We start from the raw sequence: 26,922 nt of genomic DNA on the forward strand, positions 1-26,922 counted from the left end.
AAGAGGGAAAGATTATGAAACAATTAAACAGAACTGTTGAGTTAAAAACTTCTTTTTTTTTAAAACCATGCTTCAGATTTCTGCATGCAGGACTCTGTTGCCCTAAGTAGATGAAAAGCAAATTTTTCATTTTGAAATGCCTTTGTGATACTCAGATAAAGCTGCCCTAATTTGAACCTGAGCACCAGTAATTAGAAATATTTAAGAGGTTGAGTGCTGCCTGTCTCAGCATACTTCTAAACCACAGATTGTCTGCAAGAACAGTGAATTACAGCTCTTTTCCTTTAATTTTCATTGCTGAGGTCCCAGATGCAGAAAATAAACTTTGTATTTTTATAACTCAATCTGTCTGGCCTTCAAAACATAGTCACTTCATTTTGTTCCATAACCATGAATGAAATAGTTTAATATCATATTATCAAACACACATATTTAGTACTGTCCTGCCCTAATATTCCCCTTCTCATTTGCCTGCATGTAAAACATTCAATGTAGTCTGCCTGGATGTAGAACAATCTTACCTAGTTGAACAAGGTAGTAGACAGTCAGTAACAGCTGCATTTCCTCAGAAATAGGCTGTATTGTGGATGCACCATATTGTTCATATGCTCTAGATAAAGACTGTGAATTTCTGTAACAGGTGTACAGCAAAGGACTCACTATCACATCATTAATGTTCCCACAAAGATATGGGAAGTTTCCATGACCTACAAAATAAATGTATGTACACATCACATTAATTTTGTCATTTTTCATATGTGCAGTAAACAGTTTTAATAGTCACCCTCTTGAAATGGACAGTGTTTAGGAGTGGGATATATCTTTACATCTCTTGCAAAAAATAGAGGCCTTGTTGTGGGATTGGGGGATTTACCTTTAAAAATAACTGGTTTTGCTTTACAGATTTTCAGCAAGTTGTCAGGAACTGAGACTGGTTCTCCCGAGCCCACCATTGGAGAGGAGGCTGGTCCCGCCAAAGCAGAATGTGGTAAAGATGACAGGCTTCCTCCATCTGAGATTGTAGACAAATTATTCCTGGGGTTAGGTCTGGTAAGGATTTCCTCAAAGATAAGTTATTCAGCATCATCTCATATCCACATTTGCTATCAGCATTAACTGTTTTTGTGGCTCCATCAAACAGCCCATGACCTGTTACTACAGCCCACACTATTGTGCTCAGTGTCTTGGAGGACTAATTATGTCACTGCAACACTGGACAACACATATGCATCTAAAGATTTTGAAATGTTTATAAATAAACACTTCCAGGTATGAATGCATAAATAGAGAGACCTATGTGATATTGTGTAGCTGTGACTACATGTATAGTTATGATTTGTGAGTTCTATGTGATATATTTAGTTTCACTCATTCTAAACAGTTTTTATTGCTATAAGAAGAAAGAAAAAAACATGATTAAATATTTGCTCAGGCATAACTTCTTTATGGTAATTTTAATATTAAAAATAGTACATTAAAAGAAAATATTTTGGGGAAACTGGGTTTATTTCACTGCATGTCACTCTTGTCTGTATCTAGACTTTAAAATCCAAGTGCCACAAATATTTTGACAAATAATTGAAACAATGAATGGTACTGCTATCATGGACTTGAGTTATTATACTAATTTTAATATTCCAAAGGTGTTTTGGTGTCTAAAAATGGATCCAGGCATCTGTTGGGATTTGTTAATGACTGGAACCTAAGGAGAGTTAGGCTCAGAGCCTCAAAACCAATGGAAATAAAGCATCTAGGTAAGCACAGAGAAATCTCTCATATGAATCTGCATGTGTCTTTAAAATAATGCCTCTCTCCCCCCATTATTTTCTGAATAATGAGACAAAATCATTACTTTGTGTATAGCTTACCATTTTTAATTCTGTTTGAAGCCTGTGGATTGAGCTGCAAGTTCCAGGTCTCAGTGGATGATGGAGATTCTGGTGACCAACCTTTATGGCGCTTTTTTGGAGGCCCTGAATTTGTTAATGTGCCTAAATGTTTCAGAGAAATATTAGAATAAAATATATACAGGTTTGTGCATGGTAATTCAATATTTTTTGATAAACTGAATGTATTCAATGAGTATGGTAGTACAAAAGGTCACGTCTATGAAAATAATAATTTTGTGTGGTTTATTTTACTTTGTTGTGTCCTGATTAAATTTCTTGGAAATTTCTGGAGCAGAGAACTCCTAATTATCCAGATTTTCCTTATCTTATACCATTGTTTTCTCTCTACTAAGAAAAATACATTATAAGTACAGTAAGAGACATACTAAGAATCCTTAAAAGTACTAATATTTTGAAGTCAAGACTGTGGGCATTTTGCTCCTTTTATTTCTGAACACATGACACAGTGTTACATGGAACTGAAAAGTAATATTCCCAAGGGTTTCAGAGTAATAGTAATAAACATCTGAACTCTTTTCAACAATTTCCCCATTTATAGGATTTTTGCCACTTCTTGCTGATTCCACCTTTGGTTTTTTGTTGTTCCATATTAACTCCTATCAAACTACTTCTACACCTTCCTCCTACAGATGAATAGCTTCAATTTTTTTTCCTGTGAAAGCAATTTTCTTACAGTTTCTCTAGGACATCCTGATGACTAACTTCTTTAATTTTCTTCCATCATTTTCTTGAGTCTCCTTGTGCACTCCTGCAAACTCCTAGAATGATGAGCCTCCAATAACACCAAGTATTTACAATTATTGGGAGTCAATGGTCCTCCAGGAATTGCTCAGAAACTCACAGGATTAAGCTATTTCTGTTTCTGGACATGACTACCAAAGGTCATAGCACTGCTTCACCCTGCCAAGGCTGCACCTCCTGGCAGAACAGTTAGTGCTACATAAAATGCGAGGCAACATAAGAATTTAATATAAAAAGTGCGGGTTTAATTTTTAAAAATTTATTAAAATTAAAAAAAAAAAAAACCGAGGCCTTCAGATCCAGAAGAAGACGGTTCTCTTGCAGACCCTCAGACACAGATTTCCAGCGAGTTTGTCCCTGACACTTTTGCCACGCGAGGGCAGCCTTTGGCCATTTTGCTGCTCATCCTTTCACTTGCGTTCCTGGCATTGCCTGGGACAAAGTCACAAGATACTGAGGGCAATACAAAGGATTTTTTATTTGACAGTGCTGTGCTCTTTCGTGCAGATATGTTGATATGTGAAATAAATCCTTCTGAAATGAATTAGCAATAATGTGCTGCTGCATGGAAAAAAGAGATTAAGAGCCTGAATGGGCAGAGAATTTGTCTGTGATGTCAGCAGGGAAACTTGGGAAGACTTTTCCTAAAATAGAGCTATAGTTTGTTTCTAGCCATAGTGAAAACTAATTTTCTTCCTTATACAAGTTTGTGACACAGTGACAGAAAACAATGTGACACAGTTTGTGACAGAAAACAATTAACAAAAATCCTAATACTAATGCTACAGTGAGGACAATTTATTGAATTTGGAGCTGGTTGACAAAGTCCAGCTCTCCATCCCAAAGTGAGGTGCAACAGTTCAATAGGAACTGCAATAGGAATCATCCTATGAGTAATTACTAATAAATATTCCTTTATTCCCTTTACAAAATCTGTTGGTGAAATCGATGCAAACTGACACATTCCTTAAGAACCTGGATTCAGAATCTGGTCTGTGTCTCTATGAAATTAATGAACTGTAAATATGAGGAAAACATCCAGCTAATATTATGAACTGTAACAAAACTGTGGCTGAAAACATCTAAAGAAAATTTTTCCCTGGAAATTAATACAGAAAATTGTATTGTGGTCAGAAAGGACTTGGAAGGGAATGGTAATTTCTATTCATTCAGGAAATTACAATCATGATATCATTTGTTCAATGCTTCTGTTATACACATAGAGTTTAGGGTTATTAAACAGCAAATCCATACAAATACCTAGCACTGAAGGTCTTGTCAGAGCAGACAGGTTATTTTTCATCATCTGTTGTTTAGGTGATTCCTTGCCATTATAAACTGCTGAGCTGAATGCAGCTGTTGAAGGGATGTGATCTACAGCTGCAGCTGAAAAGGAAAAAAACCCAAAGTGTTCACATTAAACATTTCTAAGTCAAGATCCTCAGCTGATACAACAAACCAATCATTTCATCATTTATTTTAATAGAGCCATTGGGTTCTGCTCAAGAGTGAATACATTGCTGAATGAAACAATCCACTTCTGACCTCCTACTCCCAATTAAGTGCCTGGGCAAAATCTGATTCTTCAATTAAATGCATATGTCAGGAGCTGTAGCTTCTTTGCATGACCCTGGCTCTTACATAAAGTTTACTCAAGAACGAGGCAAAAGAGACATGTTTAAAATTTACTAAGCCTCCATCCCAATCCTTCTCTAAGATTTTTGAACTGTGCTGCATTAAGAAAAAAAAAGGGGGGGAGGCATTCTCAAGACTAATATATTTGATATGTTTGTAATTAATGTAGTGTTTTTTGTAAAATCTGAGGAAAAAAAAAAAAGGCAATCTGTCATCATAGATTGATGATTTGTTCTGGAAGGGCACCAGTATTCCAGATCACAACTATTTAACAGGCTTCTATCTCACACAGAGAATACAGAATATAACCACCACAGATGCCCTGCTCAGCTCCCCTGTGTAAAAACCCAGGAAAAACCTGTAATAGTCACAAGACACTAAAGAGCTGTTTTCATTATAAGAAGCTCAGAGAGATCACTCTAGCCTCTGTCATCTATCACGTTTCATTTATGTCAAATTAATGGAAAAGTAAAGGTCACAAAAAGAATTTTTAATACAAAGAAAGTTACAGATACTGACCATTAGTTTGTTTTTTAATATAAAGTCACTTTTCTCAGCAGAAGAAAAAATCCAGAAGCTTTCAAGCTGATGCCCATATACTGTCTGTATTGAAAAGGATTCTGGTCATAGCATAAAATAAACTGGATCAGACACAAAAAGCTAAGATTACAGAGGATCCTGTAACAGTTGTCATCTGTGACCAGACAAGTGACAGCTGGAAAAACACTTCAGAAATAAAGCCTTTTTAAAACATTCTGGTTTGGTTCAACTGTGAGTGAACTGCAGAACACCTATTTACTATTTGCTAACCTTTTATACACAAACCTGATGTGAGAAAATAGACAGCGAGAAGCCTTCAAAGAATAATTGCTTTCTTTGTTTGTAATAGATCTCTGATTCTATTCAGCTTGTTTTATTAGGCAATGTGCTCACGTGTTTGTTTGTCTTTGCTTTCACACAAGTACAAGCACCCAAATACACAAGCACAGAAGAGTTAAGTGGAAGTGGAACCCCAGCATGTTTTCCCTCCAAGAGGTACCTGTTGGCTGAGTCCCAGCTGGAGCACTGGGATTTGCAGGTGGGAGAGGCTCACTGGAGGTGCTTCCTGAGAGGCCTGAGCTTTCTGGCAATTGGAACAAGGTGCTTGAGCAGGTACTGGTTGAAGACTGCCGGCCTCTGAACTCTTAACAAAAAAAAAAAAAAAAAAGAACTTACTTTATCTCTCTGATAATTTCACACATGAATTGCTTAGAGGTTACAGCTCTTGAAATGAGGGAACCAATGTCTTCAGACATGCCAGGCTTGTATTAGGTCAGACAATGGCTTTTACAGCTGCTCCAGCAGTCACCTGGCTTTAGAGAGTCTTTCAAAGGATCTCTTAGGCTTTACACAGACACCAGACCCCATAATAGCTAAGCTTGGATGATGAAAACCAGAGCTCGAGGAAGACAGCTTCATTATCTTACCTGCCCCTTTCCAGCAGATTACAGATCCTTTGGTCAGAGCTCCCTGTGCATTCCTGACCAGATAATACTTTAAGTGTTTCTGTTTCTTGGGCTGAGTGGTCAGTTTAAGATTAATGTGATTTGAGAATTCTGTAAAGTAGCAGAAACCCTTCTTGCCACAGCCAACACAATTGCCAGAGAAGCCTGATAAAATAAACAATACACATAATCCAATGAGATAGGTGGGTCACTATTAATAACATTCAAACATGACTCTTTCCAGAGGAAAGGCTGTATTTAGGTTTGGGGTTTTGGGTTGGTTTTTTCAGAAAGTGAAATTTTTATTACAGTTTTCCTCAAAAAAAGTATTTGCACTTTGTACACAAAGTGTATTGCACTTCAGATTACAGACTGCAAAAATACAGCCCCACATTTAAAAAACAAATAAAATGGGTCATATTTTTAATTTTCTCCCATAGAAAAATATCACAATTCCTATTTATTACCTACCTGTGAAAAGTGTCTGACTGAAGAGCTCTGAGTCAATTGCTTAACCCCAGCCCTATTCAGCACCACAGCACGTACATGCTTCACTTCTCTTTCAGTTTTCATTGACATATCATTCAATTTCACTGAATTTCACTTCACTCAATTCAATGAAACATGAAATTAAGTCTCAAGAAATTAAGTATATATAACCTACTATATTTAGATAGATCTAAACATATTTCAGTACCAAGTTCCTACTACAGACACTGTTTTAGAGAGGAGAAACTACTAAAAGATTCCTGGGCTATTAAATTAAAATAGCTTTGTCAAATTATGGCTGGACTGTGTCAGCACTTCACAGCAGTTGAAACTATTTATGATTACAGGAACAAAGTGTCTGCAACTTTATAGACACAACAGAGACACAGTCCTTCCCCGTAAAGCTTTTTGTACTCGGGCTTGATGGGGCATTTCCAGGGATACTGCCATTTCCTCTCATTCTGAGATACACAGCCTGGGCCTCAGCAAGGGGCTCATGTGCTGATGTCATTAGCACCGTAAATAAAGGGCTCTGCTCACACAGCTGCCTCAAGATTCTTCTTTCTTTTGCCCATTTTACAAAGCATTTCTTAAGACATTTTCATCTTCATCAGACTAATGCAACTATCTGAAAATACGTATTAGTATTAGTATTAGTATTAGTATTAGTATTAGTAATAGTATTAGTATTAGTATTAGTATCATCATCGTCCTCCTATACTGAGCAATTAAAAGATAATCTACCCCATGGAAATATTCTCTCTGTTCCCTACACATGACCTGAAGTATGAACTTTTCTTTAATTTTAATCATATGTAATGTACGTTTTTATTTGTAATAACAGGAATTGAAAAGCGTCTATTCAGGTTCTATTCCTCCATCTAGGCATTCCTTTCTATTCAGTTAATTGAAACATGGTAAAAATAAAGGAAATGTATTACACATAAGGTGGACAATACCATTGTCCAAGAAAAAAAGTGGAATAAAGGATCAATAATATGGTAAATCAAATTAAGAGACATTGATGAAATTTATTATTTCTATCACATAACTCAAACAATTAAATTTACAAACTAATGGTCAACGCTTTTTTTCTTTTTGGAAAGTACAAACACTGAAACATAATTCTCTGTAAACACCTGTTGTTTGGTTTTCAACCCGAGTACTTTCATTAATTTTCAAAAGGTTCAGAAGAATTTATTAAAAACTAAAGTTGATGTGGAGATTGGTCTGGTATCCATGGGAACAAGTGGCTAACAACCATTGAAAGCTGCCCATTATCTCTCTGATCCTAGTCAGTAGGATGATAAAAGTCATTGTGACTCATAAAATCAGGACAAGTCATGACTCTGCAGAATCCTCTGTGTTATATCAGTCAGCACAAAAGCATCTGTCTAACATCAGAGAGCCTTGAGTAGCTGCAATAAAAGCAACAACAAAAGGAAACAAAATTAGAACGGATGTGGCAAAAGCTGTAGAGTTTGCACGCATTTTATGCAGATTAAGAAATCATCAAAAATGCTTTTGCTGGTAAATGAAAACTTCCCATCTATTTGGCAGCACACAGATCATCACAGCAGCAGCACTGCAATTTTTGCCTGGTGGCCACCTGCAAGATTGAGCATGTTTTCAAATTTACTCTTTTTTTTTTTCCCAAAAGTACACTTTTTAGGTTTTACCATTTTGCTAGCAGTGTCTTGAAAAAGCAACTTGACAAAGCCATATATTAAAGTATTTGTTCAATCCAAGTTGGATAGCAGACAGAAAATCTTGTCATTTGGACTTCAGATTTTCAGATTACTTCTGTAAATTATATCTGCCCAAACTAGATTTAGCAATAACTTTTACCTGAAAAAACCTTTTGCCCTTATCACCTATTCTTAACTCTGCAGCATCTACAGGAAAATTAGTTTACACTCTATATAGCATGAGGTGAGGCTAGTAAGGATTAAACAGATCTAAACTGTCCACTTGTTTTGAAAAACCCTTGGAGGACATTTTAAAAGTTTATTTGTTTAATTTTCCTTTAAGTTAAATTATCATCTTTCATGTCAAGTTTCGCCAGCCCTCTGAGTGTGACCCCTTCCTTTCTTGGAAGCTCTTGTTAACATCCTTTTCCATCCTTTCCCTCTGACTGACACTCTTTGGTCACAGCCATTGCTTCATTAATGCAGCTCAGCCCTGAAACCACAGATAGAACACAGCATGCTCTTACAGCTCCAGTGCAATAAAATGCTGTTCAGTCATTTCTCATTGCTGGGCTCTGCCACCCCTGTTCAGAGCATTTCATGTGGCAGATTGAGTAACACTGAGAACCCAAACATTTCATCATCCTCCTCTGAATGCCCTGCTCATGCCATGGCCCAAGCCAGCAGCTGACAGAGGGGACAGCTTGTTTCATAAACAAGCTGCATTAAATATTCTTCCATACATTACAGAGAGCACAAAGGTCAGGGGACTTGGGTCAGCCATAAGGTGACCCAATATATCTATGTCATGGGATTGATTTCACAAGAGAATTAGAAATCAATGCCTGGAGTTTAGGGGCTAAAAGCCTTTCACCTTTCGGTCATTGGTTCATACTGAGCTCGGCTCAGTTGTGACTAAAGGCTGTTCCCCTCTGAAGTTTGTTTAATCAGAAGGTGCTTGATTGCATCTGTGATTTGTCATATGCATTTGCTTGAATTTGCTCACATCACAATAATCAATTGTCCATAATTTAAAAAGCTCTTCCACAGCAGGGACCTTGTGCTCTGAAGAAGGACCTTGCACCAAAAGGTTGTGAAACCTGAGCTACCTTCTCACTGATAAAATGGTTCCTTTGGATCAACGGTGAGCTTGTGTGGGGATAAAGAGAGGAGTTCAGAATGGAAGGACATCCACTTGATATTTCATAGTCAAATTTTTCACAAAGTAGTAGAAAATTTCCTTTGTGTTTTTCTTTTAAATGAGTAATAGGCTTTTAATTAACATTAGTATTTTGGTGGAAAGTTTGCAGCTTGCTTAAACAAAGAATAATTGTATTTTCAACTTTTCACCACAAGTATTTCTTCTTTTCAGTTCTACTCATAGAAAAAGGTACTCAAACACTGACAATGCTCAATGGTTTTCCCGCCTACTCAGTACCACTCCATTTGAAGACTGAAGTCCTAAGTTTAAAAAATGAATAAAATCAATATGGTCAGGGCAGAGAGCTCCATTGTATGGCAACTCAGTACTGCTACAAAAGCCCAACAGATAATTGCATATTTATAAGAAGCAGTCACAGTATTTTATACTACAATGTTTTCCTCTTACATACAGCTTACAATGCAAGCAAACTAATCTTTTCCTCTGTCCTTCTGACCTCAAGGTCCTACAGAAAAAAAAAAAAAAACCCAAACATTTCTTGTTTCCTGATAGGAAAGTAGGCAGCTGTTTGGTCTTTTGGAAGATGATAGGTGAATAGCTGCTTTGTTTATCATGAGAGACACTCCTGAATAGCAAGACTAGGGAAGAAAAATAAAACAAGAAGAGAAAAAAAACCTTTGGGAGTGATACATGTTTGCTGCTTTAATTAGGAAATAATAAATATCTCACTATCACAGATCACTTCCTCCATCTAAGCATTCCTTTAGACTGCATAAAACTCAAGAAACAGCTTCCTAAAGGCAAAAACCTGCATCTGTTTTGCAAAGCAGTTAAATCTGTGATCTAACGTGATTAACAGAATCAGATGAGGAACATGCCTAGAGACATTTTCCTTATCAAAAATATAGTCTTTTCCAGAAACTGCTGAGGTTGTCTTCCTATGGAACAATACATTAATTGTAAAAACTAAAAAACAAAACAACCTCCAACAGAAATTACTTTCAAATCGGAAGCACATCTGCCTTGATTGGTGGGACAACTTGGTAGCATTGTCAATAAAATGGCACATGCCTCAGAGGAATATCAACATTCCCAAATGGGAACAAGATCTGAAGTCAAAATCTGGCCCTGAAACTACTAAGATATTTCCTGCTTTCTTCTGGTCTTTTTATACAATCCACAGGCAGCCTCACAAACACCCATAAGAAACCAGGACACTATTGGGTGACTCATTGGTGTCTTCTCTATTTAAATAAACTCTTCTGAAAAAGTCGACAGTACTGAGGAACAGCTGCCTTACAAAAATACAGTATATTAAGAGGAAAAACATGAAATTAGGTAAAAAAAAAAACAAAACAGTGAGGCTGAAGGGTTACAAATCCTGTGTCTATATCACCAACAAGCCTTACTAAAAGTGTGGGATATATACTCTGACCCATGACAGTTAATTTCAATTCAAAATTAATCCAATTAAATTTCCCTCTAAACTTAAAAAGGCTTGAAGGGACCACTTTCCATGCTGTTTCAAAAGGCCAACATGTTTGACAGAACTCAGAATACCAAAAATAAGGCTTCTATGCTGTCTTGAAAAGCAAGACACTAAATTGTTTCCCTTCTTCATATGGCGTGTTTTCAATTTAAATCTACTGCCAGACAGAGATCACTGTGCTACATTAGGAGATTATTTACAGCAATGATGGTTCTGGTTTATATCCCACTATTGTCCAAAACCATCAGAATACTCATGTCTACTTCTAATTTTACTTCCCCTGATTTGACTTGCACTGGGATATGAAAACCCGAATCAAACAATCATTTCTATCCACAGTGTGACCTATTGTACAAATGGTGTACTATCCCCATGTTAGCATGATATTTTTTTATTAAATTATATATTATGATACATAATTTTTTCATTAGATTAGGGACCAGGAACATTATTTTATCTCCACCTTCCAGATGAAGACCTCAGATCTTAAAGCATGTAAGCTCTTTTGTATTTGAGCTTGTAGAACACATAAAAGTCATACTACAGAGTTACTAGAATTGTCTGCAAAAGAATATGGTTAACTGGGGTTTAAGTGTATAACAACAGTCAAAAATAAGCATTTAAATGGTTTCAGGAAACTAAAATGTATTAAATAAGCAAACTGAGGATGCAAGTAGCATAAAACCCTCCCAATTATGTTCCTGTTGCCTTTTTCTGTTCTTGTTTAGCACGCAATTAACAAATACACTACTTCCTCTCTGCTAACAGCCTAAGGAGCTTAAGCTGTTAATAGTGCTAGCACTGAATGACTTGAGTGGTACAACATTCCTGTCTTTATCTTTAAAATGACAACACGTGGGTGATTTACAACCCTCCTAATTCTTTTACAATCACTGGTCAAATGCACTGTGACCAATCCAACTCTACAAGATCACATAGGAAAAGAAATTACTGTACATAGGATCACATTATGCACCTTCACACTCCACTGTCAACCCAAATGCCTTGGAGACTTGCTCAAACTGAGATAACAATTGAGCTCATGTCATATCCCTCAGTGTTTGTGAAAGAAACCTCTTAAAATTCTTGGGAAATGTTTCCCTTTTGCTATTCAAAGCTCAGGCTGATGCACAAATATATGATGCATCTTTTTTTGTGAACTCTGAAAACAATATACACATATCTGAGAGTGCCTGATTGAAAAATGAGTTCCCCCTCCAATTATGCACCACCTTTTCCAATATAAAAAATATTCCATTTTAATAACATTAATATTCATTTAAGTAATTCACATGATTGAGATTTTCCCTATTTGGCTTGATTTGGACAAATTTAATGGCAATCAGAATGACTATAATAAAAATAGATAGAAGGATCTATTTTTATGTCAGAAGAAGGATCTCTTTTTATGTCAGAAATTAAACTTTTAAGTAGATTAAACACAATAAATTGAAGCATCCTCCTAAGAGTATTTTTCCAACACACAGTGTTAACTGATTGCACATATGGGGAATATTTTAACTTATAATCACTCATTTATTTATATTATGATGATAGCAAGAAGTCATAGGTTAGGAACAGAACCCAGGCTATTGTTCAAACACAGGGGAGAATGTTATCCCTATCTCAAAGAGGTAAATTGAAAGGGTCATTATTTTTTGTCGTCTAAACTATCATTAAACTGTTTATATGTATATAAGAGCCTGAAATTTCCACTTGACAGGCCTACAGTATGTATACATCCATATTTGGAAAGCCACAATAGACACAGGCAGCAGTTTAACCAGTCCAGTTACCAGATGTGCAGTTCCAGCAACTCAGACATGCACCAGCCAAATAATGACTTTAGCATTGGACTGATGGACAGAAGGTGATGAAGCATCTCTAATGAAGTGCTCACTCTGTATCTTTCCAAAGCAAACACAGCCAGCTCTGACCTGTTATCTTCTTGTGCATGACCTGTGAGCATTGCTGTAGATGTGGAACAGAAATAAGACCTGCTGAACTCAAAACCACAAGTAGCTATTAATTGAAGCCACAGAAGAACCCAGTTACTGCAGTCAGACACTCACCCAGCAGGGCATTGCGCCCGTTGTCATCTGGCAGGAATCTTTTATCCACAGCACACACTAACAGGTGATCAGGTAAATTTGGTGACTTTGCACCAACAAGTAAAAATCCGGATGGCACCTCAATATGTTCATTAGAAATTGAAACCAGTCTCAAATCTTTACCAGCCTGGCAGAAACCTAGAAAAAAAATTCAACTTATTTTAATTTTTTGTTTCCTGCTCACAGTTGTCTTTGTTAAAGAATTTCCTATATTTTTAATGAAAGCCAAAGGCTTACCCTCTAAGATCAAGGGCATGCTAAAAGGGAATTTTCTTTCCTCGTTTTGGTCAGTCATAAACAAAACGCACAATGAAGTTTCTCTTGGTGGTAGTTTGTAACCAACATATTTATAGGACTACTGTCATCACTAACACCATAACTTTGGTCAGACATTCAAAAAGGGAGAAAACAGGTCTCAAAATCTGGTCAATTTCACCAGCCTTTCCTGGGTTTTCAAATATTTTTGACACTTAATACACTTTAAACAGGAAAGAGTGGTGATAAAGCAATAAGAATTATCACAGTCATTTTAGCAAATGCTATACCTGCAAACTTTGCAATTTAAAGGCTATGCTGCCTAAGAGAACAGAAGTTCTGTCCTTGTGCCAGGCATTCCAACACAAATGCTTATCTGACACTGAACAAAGACCCTGTCAAACAGAAGAGCAACTGAGACCCATCCAGCCTTGTCAGGCAGGTAATGAACACTGACATTTTTAGGATTTTTGTATCATATAGATTATGTAATTCTGACAAATTATAGGGGAAATAGCCCAAATTCTACCCTTTTCAGTAGGGCAAATGCTTCTGACAGCACAGTTGGTATTCTTACCATCAGTAGTGCAACATCCTTCTGGGGGAGGCTTCACCTGGTAAGAAACAGGAGGACTACTTGATTCTGAGCCTTCTTCTTCCTCCTCCTCTTCTTCTTCTTCCTCATTATCTGCTCTGCTGCCTGCTGCAAATTATCATAGTATAAATTACTTGGACACCAGAAAATGCTGGCAACAAACCAGTGAGTGAACAGGGTGACCCAGTTATAGAAAGTATTACAGCAAACTGGATTCTCTTCTCTTGACAATGACTTTACTGTTGCCAACTCTTGATAATTGTTATTCCTTAAAGCTCCAACTTCCAGTCATGCTTATAATAGAATGTCTTTAACCAAGAAAATAAAGATGTTAGTTCCTGTGCAAAACAAGTTAAAAAACATGACTCAGCTGCACCTGAGAAAGTAAAATACCCTTAAGTACAGATAAGAAGAAGTCTCAACGTATTAATTTTTAAATCATATTATTTTAATATAAGTGCACAATTTTTAGGGGACTAGCTTCTAATGCTTGATCTCTTGCTGATCAAAACAGTGTAACTGTATCCTTTGTTTAGAATATTAACAGGCAATAAAACCCAAAGTCATTACTTCTTGGCACTTTAGAATGTCCTGGCTACAGTCCAGGTACAGAATTTATTAATTAGGCATCGACCATGTCCTTGGTTTTGTACAGGAGAGTGAAAAAACAGTTCCTGCTAGAAACTAGTTTCACCACAGATGATGCCATGACAAGAACACCTAATTCTCAGCCCGTCTGTCTCCTACCAGAATCCAGAGCTCCAAGTAATGCACCAACACTCTCTGTACAGTGTCAAGGGAAGGCAGATGTTCAGGAAGATGATTCACTCCAGCCTGCTCTTGTACCTGGACCATGCTAGTCCAGGAGGCACTATGGAGGTAGTACTAAAAGCTGGAGAGGAATACATGATGTAAGCTTCAATTTTTAGAATGTGTTAGGTCTTTTCAGAGGGCTTTATTGCTGTGTGTTTCACCCCTTCAACTAGAGACTGCCTCTTCTTTCCACCCAAAGAGGTTTTTTCATGAATGATTCAACAGCTCCAGCAAAACTGACCATACTGACCAATGGCTCTATCCCCTCTTCTGGCTCAGACATGCTCCTGGAAAACGGGACAAATGTTGCAAGCAGAGGAGAGCAATTAACTGGAGAAGGGGAAAACACTTCCACAGACAGGACTGAGGAACATTTTACACACAAGAGAGACAGCGCACAAGTACTAAGTGAACCCAGTGGGGTTTGTGTCTTAGGCTTGTAGGCTTCTAGGGGTCAGTATGGACATGCCTGCAGCAAACACAGCAAGAGCTTCCCCTGGCAAAATTGGGTCATGAAGGGCTACAGGTACTTGAGTACCAGCAGGAAGCTGAATAGCTGCTTGTACTTGGGCAAGTAAAAGAGCAGTTAGGCACTGAAATTATACCGTTGATCCAGGTTTTAGTCTTGAAACAGAAAAAAAGTGAAGCAGAGCAGTCATCCTCCAAAGCCCAGTGACAACTGGACGTACTCTGTTTGCTTCAATTGACTTTGGATCAGGTACTCAGAATCCCATAGGATATCATCAAGGATTTCTCTTTCCTTTCCTATGACTCACCTCAGAATATCCTTTATTTTATTGACAAATTATTGCACAATCATCTAAATAACTACTATAGGATAAATGAGAGCTAGAGAAGAGAAAGTAAATCTGGAGTGTAATGATTTATCTGTCAAGGTCATTCAGATTTACAGTCCAATCTAGAAGAGGATTTGAAGGGTATGTTTACTTTTGAACTCTGAACATTAAGCTCCAGTTCTGTGGTGCACACAACTAAGAACAGAACACTAAACACAACTATTTAAAGGGTATGGTCTAAAGACAAAAATGCTGCAATTGAATGAAGAATGAAACTCTTCATCTATGCTACTAAAGTAACGGGTAAGTTATGTGTTATGACATAACCTTGACTAATATCCCAATGCAATGCAAAAGGGCTGAATTCCTTCCTTCCTTCCTTCCTTCCTTCCTTCCTTCCTTCCTTCCTTCCTTCCTTCCTTCCTTCCTTCCTTCCTTCCTTCCTTCCTTCCTTCCTTCCTTCCTTCCTTCCTTCCTTCCGCCACTTCCTTCCGCCACTTCCTTCCGCCACTTCCTTCCTTCCTTCCGCCACTTCCTTCCGCCACTTCCTTCCGCCACTTCCGCCACTTCCTTCCGCCACTTCCTTCCGCCACTTCCTTCCTTCCTTCCTTCCTTCCTTCCTTCCTTCCTTCCTTCCTTCCTTCCGACACTTCCTTCCGACACTTCCTTCCGACACTTCCTTCCGACACTTCCTTCCGACACTTCCTTCCTTCCTTCCTTCCTTCCTTCCGACACTTCCTTCCGACACTTCCTTCCGACACTTCCTTCCGACACTTCCTTCCGACACTTCCTTCCTTCCTTCCTTCCTTCCTTCCTTCCTTCCTTCCTTCCTTCCGCCACTTCCTTCCGCCACTTCCTTCCTTCCTTCCGCCAATTCCTTCCGCCACTTCCTTTCGCCACTTCCTTCCGCCACTTCCTTCCTTCCTTCCTTCCTTCCTTCCTTCCTTCCTTCCTTCCTTCCTTCCTTCCTTCCTTCCTTCCGCCACTTCCTTCCGCCACTTCCTTCCGCCACTTCCTTCCGCCACTTCCTTCCGCCACTTCCTTCCGCCACTTCCTTCCGCCACTTCCTTCCGCCACTTCCTTCCGCCACTTCCTTCCGCCACTTCCTTCCTTCCGCCACTTCCTTCCGCCACTTCCTTCCGCCACTTCCTTCCGCCACTTCCTTCCGCCACTTCCTTCCTTCCTTCCTTCCTTCCTTCCTTCCTTCCTTCCTTCCGCCACTTCCTTCCTTCCTTCCGCCACTTCCTTCCGCCACTTCCTTCCGCCACTTCCTTCCGCCACTTCCTTCCGCCACTTCCTTCCGCCACTTCCTTCCGCCACTTCCTTCCGCCACTTCCTTCCGCCACTTCCTTCCTTCCGCCACTTCCTTCCTTCCTTCCGCCACTTCCTTCCTTCCGTCACTTCCTTCCACCACTTTCTTCCTTCCGCCACTTCCTTCCTTCCTTCCGCCACTTCCTTCCTTCCTCTTTGTACCAGCTCTGACATTTAATGTAGCCTTTCCTGAGCATCCCAGCTTGCTAACCAGCAAAAAATCCAGCTAAGGAAAAAAAATGTGACCTATGTCCTCTTTTCTTTTTGCTGGGTTTATGTATTAAATTAGCAGAATGGAATATCCAAAAGATGGCAAAATTCATGAAAAGGGAGAAAACGGGCATGCATGGATAGATGGAGAGAACAGAACAGGATATGTTTTATTTCCCTTTTGGATAGAGTTAAACTGTGAGGTTTGTTAACCATAACAGGTGATTTAAGAAAGAAATGGAAAATGGAAGTGGAGACTAAGAAAAGAGACCTACAGCATTTTCAGTTCAAAAGTGGAAAGAGTAAAAGAGAAAGCACTCAAGCATGAGCTGCTGCCACCTGTAAAGGGTTTCATTAGCATTGCCCAAGCCCCCTAGGATGTCTCTCTCATTCAGGAGCCTCCTGTCCCTCAGAGCATAGGGATTCATGTAGCTAGAAGTGGAAGATTCAATTTCTGACAAGGCTACAGTAGGTAAGAGCAGCCTGAAGACCTCTTCCACCTGAGGAACAACCTAGAAGGCACTCTATTATAGGTCACTTCAGAGTTCCCCTTGTCTGAAACTTTCATGAAAGGAATGCTCTCTGCCAGGCTGTTATGAGACTTTTAATTACACTTCAACTCTGTTTCCATTAACTACAACGAACACAGAATCAGCGCCTCAAGGCTTGCAAAGTTCTTTGAAAGTCTTGAAAGAAAGAAAGAAACTACAGAATTGTGAAATTGCACTTTTGTTCCTGAACAATGCATCTGCTCCTGTGCTATCTTTCCCAAATGATGTCATAATCAATTTTGTGACATCACAGCTACCACGGAACTTTTTAAAATTCTTTGGGAAGGGTTTGATAGAAGGATCATTTTGTGCAGGGAATAAACAGCAAATATATTTAAACAATTATTGTATATTCATTATTTTGTCCTGTATTAGCAAAAAAAAAAAAGAAGAAAAGAGGAAATTATTAATGATATGCAAGCGGATTTTATTTTTCAAGAAATATTCACAGCTTTCACTGTGTGGTAATAGCAAAGACTTTGTTCTGTGCAAAATACTGTTATCTGTTACTACTCCTTGGCCTAATTTTGTGTGCGTGTGTGTTACTGTGGACCTTCATGCATTTCTCACTAACAGCAGCTAAGTATGACAGGCAAAGTAGGTGTGGACAAAAGATGTGAAACTCCATTCTCCTTACAGAAATTACTAAATAAATCATATTATTAAACATAACCTTACACCACCATGCCAGTGTTATGCACACATCAGAAAAGTCACTGGAAACCATGAGACCACTACAAGTAACAGACACCAAACACCAAACTGCATCATGAGTTTGTTTAGCAGATCTATACAGTTCATTACTGAGAAAGTAGCCTTCTGTAAACACACCCACAAATTCAGTGAGAAATCCTATTCGTTAAACATCAACTTGTGCAGAGTTTGTGAGAGTACATATCCTAAATTTTACCTTTGCAACCACAGAATAACTACAAATATTATGCCTGAAGTAATTATAAACCATCTCAAAAGCTAAAAAATATTTCTGCTGTATTTATGCACATTGAAAATCAGTCTTAGCATACATGTTTTACAAATCTGTTATGGGTTTTCTACCACTAACTGTGTGACTTTCAGCAGTATATAATAAATTATAGGATAACATTTATTTTCCAAATCTCCAAAGACTTCTCACAAATGTAACGGAACAATTCCTAGAACTTCAATTTATGTGTATAGATGAATCTGAGCAAGTGGCTTAATTCTGTCAAAATAAAAGACAGTGCATTTTGTATTTTTAATCCAATTCTAATGCATATATATTTGCAGATAATAAAAAAATCCAAATAAAAACTTATGCTTATCCATATTATGATTTAAAATGGGCTTGGCCATGGCTGAGTAAATAGCAGAATTGCCTTTGACAGAAATAGAAATTCAATTTTTTCCTACCTTCCAGCGATGATAGTTGCTGTTCTGCTTCCAAATACAACTGAGAAAAGATTGGTCTGGGAACCAAGTTGTTTGAGCGGAGAGAGGCCTCGATGGAATTATGCAACACTTCTTCAAACCGTGTTGTCTTGAGCTGGCCAGCGTAAGAATTTCCCATCTTCTCCAAAAACAAACAAACAAACAAAAAAAAGGCAAAAGAGACAGGAAGAGGGAAAAAAAAAAAAAGAAAGAAAGATATTACAATTTAAGCACTCAGAACTCCATCACTGCATGCTGACGCCAGGCTCAACATTTCTCATGAAAGAGAAATGCTCCATTGTCCACAAAGAAAGGCAAAGAACACTGACTGCAGCAGTCACTGAGCAGATCCTGCTGGTAAATTACAGGAAGTTATCTAAAAGTAACAGCTTTCTCTAATTCAGCAGAAAGGCAGCAAGCTTTGGCACCTTCTTGAAAAAGTGACTAGAAATCTGATTCAAGTAATTCCTTGATTTATATAGCAATTGAGGTGAGGTACTTTCAATAGTCATCAGTCTATTGTTAAACAGCCTTTCTATTTCAAGCAATTTGAACAGAATAAATGATCTGGGCAATAGCAGTTTTGTGTACTTTTCTTTGCACGGCCCATCATGGCTGAACCTGGCTAAAGCAGTTCAACATTTCTTTCAGAGGTGCTGTCTCATAAATAATGTAGCACTGCTGTAATCCACAGAGGGTGAAATATAACTTTTACTTTTCACTCTAAACAGTATTTTTCCTTGTAAAAAACAGTGCTTTTTTTGCCTTTTTTTTTTTTAATTAAACAGTATCCATCCACATGCATTGATATTGCATTCACTTATTTATTAGGACTTTACTTTTAGTGAAACCATGTAATTTATTCAATCTGTCACTGAGCAGGCAGTCTATTCCAGCTGAATATTCCATGGCATTAACTGACACCTACTTTCTACAGGGAACACAATGAACTGGTGTAACCAAAAGCCATGTCAGCTTTCTTTCCCTATTACAAAGTAGCTCTTGCCCTGGGCCCCATGTCCTTTCCCTCCTCAAGTAACTGTGAATAGAAAGCATGAAACGCTTCCTGTTTGTGGCAGTAATTCCTAAACCCTGAACAGCCCCTCCTCAGCCCTGGATGCCGCTTGGGAAATTCCCCTGTTGAGAAGCATCCCGTAGGAATCAGTCAGGCAAAAGGAAAACCACTGTGAAACCACATACTGCTTGTCATGGGAAAAGGGCTTTGAAGGGAACAACATACAAACTTGTTGATTTGGATATCCTTTTATGACTTTGTAAAGCATATTTTACATATAAAATTATATTTGAGTGTACTTGCTTGAATCATGTTAATACTGTATAGAGAGTATAGCTAGTACTACATGATATAAAATTGCTATAATAGATATATACAGTATTAACAGAACCATAATGAGAAAAATAAAACAATGGAGGCAGTATTGAAGGAAATTATTTAGACTAAAGAAGGCACTACCAACAAAATATTCATGTAGATACACAAAATCAGAGGAGTTGCACTGAATAGCACTGATATTTATATTTGGTAAGGGGCAAACAGGAAGCTGCAAAGCCTATTAGAGATGTTCACTGTTGGTATGGAAATCAGGCTGCATCTTCTCCAACACAGAAAACTTCTCACAGTTCCCATCCCACACTGGTAGGAACCCTCTGGCTCCTTTTGCGTATTGCTTCCCCCTACACCAAAGGCAGCTGAAGAGAATGAGAAAAGCCTGACATTAGAAATGTCCTTAACAAGCTTTATCAAAGGTATATGCAGGAAACCCCAGGTCAGCTCTGAAATTAATTCTATCCAATGCTGAATGCTTGCTCAGGATTTACAGAGCCCACAAGTGGTCAGAAGAGAAACCCTGTATTTAATCCTGAGGATGGCAGAAACCAGCATCTTATCAATGTGATGTTACAGATAAGGAATCAGTTAAGATTATATTATTTGTGAAAGAGGCAGGTTTTGGAATTCTTTGCAACACAAGCATGTTTGTTTGCTTATTAGGCAGCTAATTTAATTTTGTGAATGGTTGTTAAAAAGAAACAAAAATATACTTCCTGGATTTGTAAGATCTCATGTGTTTGTGTGATCTTAAATCACAGTGTAAACACAATCAGATACCCAGAGACCTATTTTGGAAGATGTGATAAATAATTTTTTAGCCATTTTTTTATCATCAAACACACACCACTGGAACCAGAAAATGGGCATCACAGCAGCTTTTTTGCCAGCACTAGTCTCTGCTGTTCAGAGCCCCACTGACTCTCAACTGAAATTACTCTCAAAAGAAATTACTTCTCCAAAACAAGCAAGGGAGAAACCATTTCCCACTAGCTATAAGACAGTTGTCATCCTCTCTTTTCTTCAGAGCTGCTCAGACTGTGGTATCTGAATTGACAGTTGCTGACTCCATGGAAGCAAAAAGTGAGTCCTGTGTCCCTGCTGCAATGACCTCATCACTCCCAGCCTTGATTTATGTTTCTCTTGGATACAACAGGGTGCCACAGGCTAAACTTTCAAACACTTGTGAAAGTCCAAGCCATGCACATAGATGGTCACCAGACCTACTAAAAAACCCCCATACACTGACACAGAAGGATGGCCCTCGACCCCATCTACTGATAAATCAAAGGGCATCTCGCTGTCATATGGCCAGTTTCCATGGAGAGCAGGCAGAGGAAAATACTTGCCAATATAAGGAGGAGAAAAAAGGCAAAGAGCTGGACCAGGAAGAGCCTCATAAAAGCATGATAAAAAGACAATAAACACTCTGAGCCACTCGGGAGCCTAAGAAAAAATTGTAGACACAAATGAAGCAGGTCAGGACAATGCCTTAGAAATCCATGGATAATGCTGGTAAAGAGAGATGCTAAGTCCAGGCATCTGAAAATGTGAGCAAAATTTTGTTAGTCACTTAAAGAAGCATCTCAAATTCCAAATAAAGAACCATCAGCATTTCAGTGGTAAGCAGGGACTGTGTAATTAAGAAAAATTGGGACCTTCTTAAGGGTGAATGTCAGTCAGTTTAGAGTCAACTTCAAGTTCAACTGCAGTTGAACCAGTCAGGGCTTAAGAAAACCTGCTATGAGCCTGCCCTCCGTGCTGTGATTTCAGTAAGGAGCTCCCTCAGCCACGAGGGCAATCCCTTCCAGGAGGGCCATGACAATGACTGGCCAGCAGCAGGAGGACATTCAGTGCCAGCAGCCAGATCACACAGGGAGATCTTGTGCACAGCGGAACAGACAGCAACATTTTACTGACTTTTTGCCGTGAGGAGCACTAGGGTTTTGTGAAGACTGAAGGTCTAGCACAGCAATTCTGGACAAAATTAATCCTACACCTAGGACAGATTGAGTATCCTAAGGAATTCTATGGACTTTAAAGCATGGCAAATAATCCAGGGCTTTTAACAACTCCCATTGAAACAGACTGATAAATAAAGCCTGCCCTCAGCAGAAACTGAGGAAACTAAAGAGTATATGTGGGCTGTGTTATGTTGACTTAAAACAATAATCAAGGTAATTAAGTGGGAAATTAGGAAGACCTGGTTGATTACTAAGAAATTCAGCCTTAGATACAAGTTACAAATTGTTACAGGTGGGAATGTTTCATATTAAGTTGCAAGATTTTTGCATTATGCAACATAATTTACACTGCTACTTTACTATATTAATCCTTTCATTATTGCCTTATAGCAGTGAATATGTTTTCCAAGTTTCAGCAACCAGCTTTCATTCTTTTGAAATAGTTTAACAGAGTAATTTCTATTGTATCATTTCTAAGAGGAGAATAGCAAGATGTTGTCATGCTCTCCAACAGAATTTGCTATCACTATGGCAAAAGGCAGTTTTTTGCTTGCATAGAAAGAAAGGTTTTGTTTTCATGGACATGGGATTTAGGTATCTAAAAGGCTATCTATCAAATTTTTTCTGTAAGGAGGAGAAAGTGTTATTTACTGCAGGTTAACAATTTGTTAACAGAATAGTACCAAAAAAGTTCTGTGATCCTTTTGCCCTTTGGATATAATTATATTTATCAAGTAATACCCAAAATCCATCAATATTTGTAAAGTCCAGTAAAGTCTCTACTGATGTATTAAAAACATCAGTCTAACAAAAAAGAAACCTTAGGGTAGGGACTCATATGTAAATATAACTATAAGAAGAAAAATAAATTTGGAGACAGCACAAAACTGATTCTCTTCAATGGTAGCAATACATCCTGCAAAATCCTCCTCGTGGATTCAGTCCAGCCATGAAAAATCACAATTTACTCCTTTATTTTCATGAAGCTAACTGTAATTACAGTGTTATCTCTAGCTTTGGATTTGGAAGGATAAATTATTTATAATCTCCTATATTAATGTGTGTCACATGTAGAAGTGATACTGTGTGGTATTTATTTCCCATAGGTTACATAAAATCTATTCCCACAGGATATTTAGAATTCTTGATTCAGGAGAACTAAAAGACACTCCGATTTTCAGCCCCCACAAGACACAATAAAGTATTATATTTTATGTCTTTACTACTAGTCTCAAAATAAGGCTACTCCATCCAAAATGCCCTTCAGGAACAGTCACTGGTCCATCGTGACTCCTGAAGTGTGTCTGGGAACTACTGAAGAGAGGGAGTACAAGCACCAGAGCTATGCCAAGACATTACAACAGAAATTTGATTTCTGGCACACAGAAATATCTCCTTCAATTGTTTCATTTAGTAATACAGCTGCAGACCATATGGGCAAAGAGAAATTAAAAGTTATTCTTCCAGAAATCAACCTAGTTGTTCATGGACCACAAAATTATCCCTTGTAGAAGCAATTTACAAAGCTTTTTCTCTGTCAGTATAAAACCATCTAAAAGCATTGTAAAGAGGTGGATTATTGCCAGTTTCTGAGAAAAATGCTAGTTTCTGGAAGTCAAATCTGTTTCCTCACTGTTCTGCCAGACTGACTTGGCAGTAAGAGAGAGGGGGGGAAAAGGGCTCATAAGACTGATGTTTATAATATAACACTGGAGCATGGGAACCATCACTTCATTTGAGATTACTTCCAGACCAACACTTTACCAAAATGATTTTCACCAAAATCTTCAAGAATGGTTTGATTTTTATCTGTTAGTATTACCCTGAAAGAGAAATTTTCAAGCTTCAAAACATGCTAAGAAATGAAATTACAATTCTTTCCTGAGCCCAACTCTACCAATATCAACAAGAATAAAATCAGTAGTCACTTATGGATCTGTTGATTGAAATCCACTTCTTCAGGGAAGTAATTTATTCCTCAGCAGTAAAGCTGTCAAATGAATAAGTCTCTAGTCATTCCATGTTTCATATATGACAAAAGTTTGGTAGTTCAGTAGACCCCTTTTGGCCCATTACATTTTAAATGCAACATAAAACCTTTAAATAAAACCACAGTTACCTTTGCCAGAAATTCTAGCGCATTCTCTGTTACCAAATCTTAGAACTTCCATATGAATGTGGACTTACATGAGAAATGTTATTTAAACACCAGGCCAGATGAAACTTAATGGTTTCCAAAAAATTTGGTTAGAAGCTCATGATGAAACACAGAGGCTCTGATTGAGGTTGATGACAGGTCACAGAGAATTTAATCCTACCACCTTCACACAGCCAAGAATAATTCTGCTGCTGCTTCCATAAAACAAATATACTGTAACAAGACTAGTCAGATCTCTCTACCACTTCTTTTTACCTTCTGTTTGCTTTTAACTTTTATCTGAGTTCTTCTTTGATTTTGAAAATCAGGCTGACTGCAGACAGGGATTTTCTCCCGCATCAACAGTGAGATGATTTCCTCCCCTGACTCATGTTTCCAAGCAACAGGATGTTGGAACAAGAACACAGATTGAAAGGTGTCAAGCCTTTTTTTTTTTTTTTTTGGCAACTCTAGATTCCAAGCCACATTCCTTATATTCATCACTGAAATCAGTTCTCTCACTCACTGCACAAGTAAATAACTGGGAAATGTCTTTATTCTCAGGAGATTGTTGCAGAGATTAATACAGACACTTTTGCAATGAAATTCAATACAGGAAAATTCCCCCACCTATTGAAAAATCAAGTCCATTTCCTAACTGATCAATACAAAAAAAGGATGAAAACAAACTTGGACAAATCAGTGTTAAACCACCTCAATAAAATACTATAAAAAAGCTATTGCTTCCTTTTTTTTCAGGCAGGAAGTAAATAATTTTTTTTAATGCATCACTCTTATTATGGATTTATTTCACATCCATTTTGCCCATAATAAAGACAGCTTTAAAAAAAAGTGTTTTCTTTTTTTTTTTGCTGAAATTTTTCAACTGCATATCCAATAAGCATTATTTCTGAGTGTTCATTTTTTCAATTTAAATACCATAATTCATGCAGGGAACATATGAATGAAATTAAATTAATAATTTCTATAGAAAAAGGAAAAATAATTTCCTGATATGTCTGGGAAAAAGTCCAAGAAAAACCAAAATGAAACAACAAAAAAACTTCTCATACAAATTCAACTTTACATTGAACCAAAATAAAAAAAAAAAGCCTGACGAAATCCAGAGTAATCTAAGTTGTCATAAACTCATTTAAATATACAGCTATGCTGGGGGATCTGGACTAAGGCATGTTGGCAATTTAATGACAAGGAATCCAAGCTGTGAAGCTGTGACAGCCTACACTGTAGATTTCTGGTGAAACAGAAAACTCCAATTGCAATCAGATTCCTGTAATTAATTAAGGATGAAAGACTGTTTTGGTTTTAACACAAAGTTTGGTCTTTCTTTATGGTGACAGAAAACTTAAGCTTCCTTCACCCTAGTAACTCTTACGCCTACTCTCAAACCAGAGCTGATTTGAGACATTTAAAGTACTGTTTTGTGCTAAAATGACACTATATTTTAATTTATTTTAAAGAGAAGAAAAAATGCCAAAGCTCAAATTGCTCATAACAGAAATCCTTTGTTAAAAGCTATATATTGGATTACTTTTCAAGTTTTAAAAAAATCATAATTATAAGCACTATTGGGACTGATGTCTGATAAAAATCTGTACCTGCAAAAAGAATTCAGAAGAAATCTTAGACTTTTAAAAAGTGACTTAGCATCTACTATTAATATATTTTAATTTCCACTGGAAGTCTATTTTAGATATAATGATGACACTGGTTTTCATTTATTTGCTTCTTGTTTTAGCACGAACCTTCTTTTCAAAGACTTGTCATTCCTTTATATCCTGACAACTGGGCCAAGGGGCCACTTGATAAAAATAAATGTGAGCTGGGTGATGGTCCAGTGTTGTATTCATAATGCAGACTGAGCCTAACACATGATATGGCAATAAATAAATTTAGGCTGTGGCACTTCATCCTGTAAATGCTTTCACATTCCTCTCTGCAAGAAACAATGTATTCTGATACAGATTTCATTGATTTTCTTACAGGATCTAATAAACTGCAGGTGTTACTGGAGAGAAAATCTCTTATCAGCAGCTTCCAATATAGTGCAGGTGATTTGCTTCACTATTTCTCCAGCACAGATCCCTGATCCTGTGGCTGGTCAGACAGCACTGCCTTGGCTCCCATTTGCCTTTTGTGCATTGCTTTGATCAGCTCCTGGCTGTGGATGAAAGAAATTCTTTCAGAGGCCACCTTCAAACTCTCTTAAAAAAAAAGAATTACATACATAAAACCAATTGAGCTTGTTAAGCAGCAGGAAGAAGTCAAGTAGAGGGAGGAGAAAGGGAGGGAAGGAGGTGCCACAAATCGGGGCTAGGAAGCAATGATCAAAGTGGTGACTGGGAAATTAGTAAAAATTATCTCCAAGTTGTACAGGTCTGGGGCCTTGCTGTAAGTGCAAAGGCTCTCTCACTATTACCTAAAGAGACACAACTCCCTCTCCAAGAACTGTCTCAGACATCTCATCCAGTGCTTTGAGAAGAGCCACTTGAGATCTCGGAGTAAAGCAGCAGGCAGCAGATTGGCGAGTCAGGAGAGAGATAATCTTGAAATGCATATTTTCTGAAGAAAATTCTAGGAAACCAATACTACTCTTTCTTTTGGTTATTGGTGCTATAGAGTGTTTCCAAGAATCTTTTCCAAGTCCAAAAGGAGTGTACAAAGAGTAATGCTGTACTGATTGTACAGGTTAGCTTTTTGAGCCATGCTCAAAACCAGACTTTTGCTTTTCCTTCCCCAAAGCCTCCAGACTCATTCCTATCCCCACCCCTCCAGGCTCACCCCTGGAAGCAGTGCAGCAG

General features: G+C 37.9%; 1 protein-coding gene across 1 annotated transcript in view; it reads right to left on the reverse strand.

The window, feature by feature from the left end:
• The window catches only part of GREB1 (growth regulating estrogen receptor binding 1), an 88,899-nt gene that overhangs the window by 37,373 nt on the left and 24,604 nt on the right, over nucleotides 1-26,922 (reverse strand). The window contains exons 2-10 of the mRNA XM_059468144.1: nucleotides 18,634-18,790; nucleotides 13,542-13,667; nucleotides 12,671-12,847; nucleotides 5,753-5,935; nucleotides 5,326-5,469; nucleotides 3,912-4,037; nucleotides 1,869-1,991; nucleotides 875-1,012; nucleotides 522-707 (exon numbers count right to left, since the gene is read on the reverse strand). Of these exons, the coding sequence (XP_059324127.1) occupies nucleotides 522-707; nucleotides 875-1,012; nucleotides 1,869-1,991; nucleotides 3,912-4,037; nucleotides 5,326-5,469; nucleotides 5,753-5,935; nucleotides 12,671-12,847; nucleotides 13,542-13,667; nucleotides 18,634-18,790 (1,360 nt within the window). The remainder of the gene's footprint in view (nucleotides 1-521; nucleotides 708-874; nucleotides 1,013-1,868; nucleotides 1,992-3,911; nucleotides 4,038-5,325; nucleotides 5,470-5,752; nucleotides 5,936-12,670; nucleotides 12,848-13,541; nucleotides 13,668-18,633; nucleotides 18,791-26,922) is intronic.

The sequence above is a fragment of the Ammospiza nelsoni genome, chromosome 3 (assembly GCF_027579445.1).
Source record: "Ammospiza nelsoni isolate bAmmNel1 chromosome 3, bAmmNel1.pri, whole genome shotgun sequence".
Classification (NCBI taxonomy): Eukaryota; Metazoa; Chordata; class Aves; order Passeriformes; family Passerellidae; genus Ammospiza; species Ammospiza nelsoni.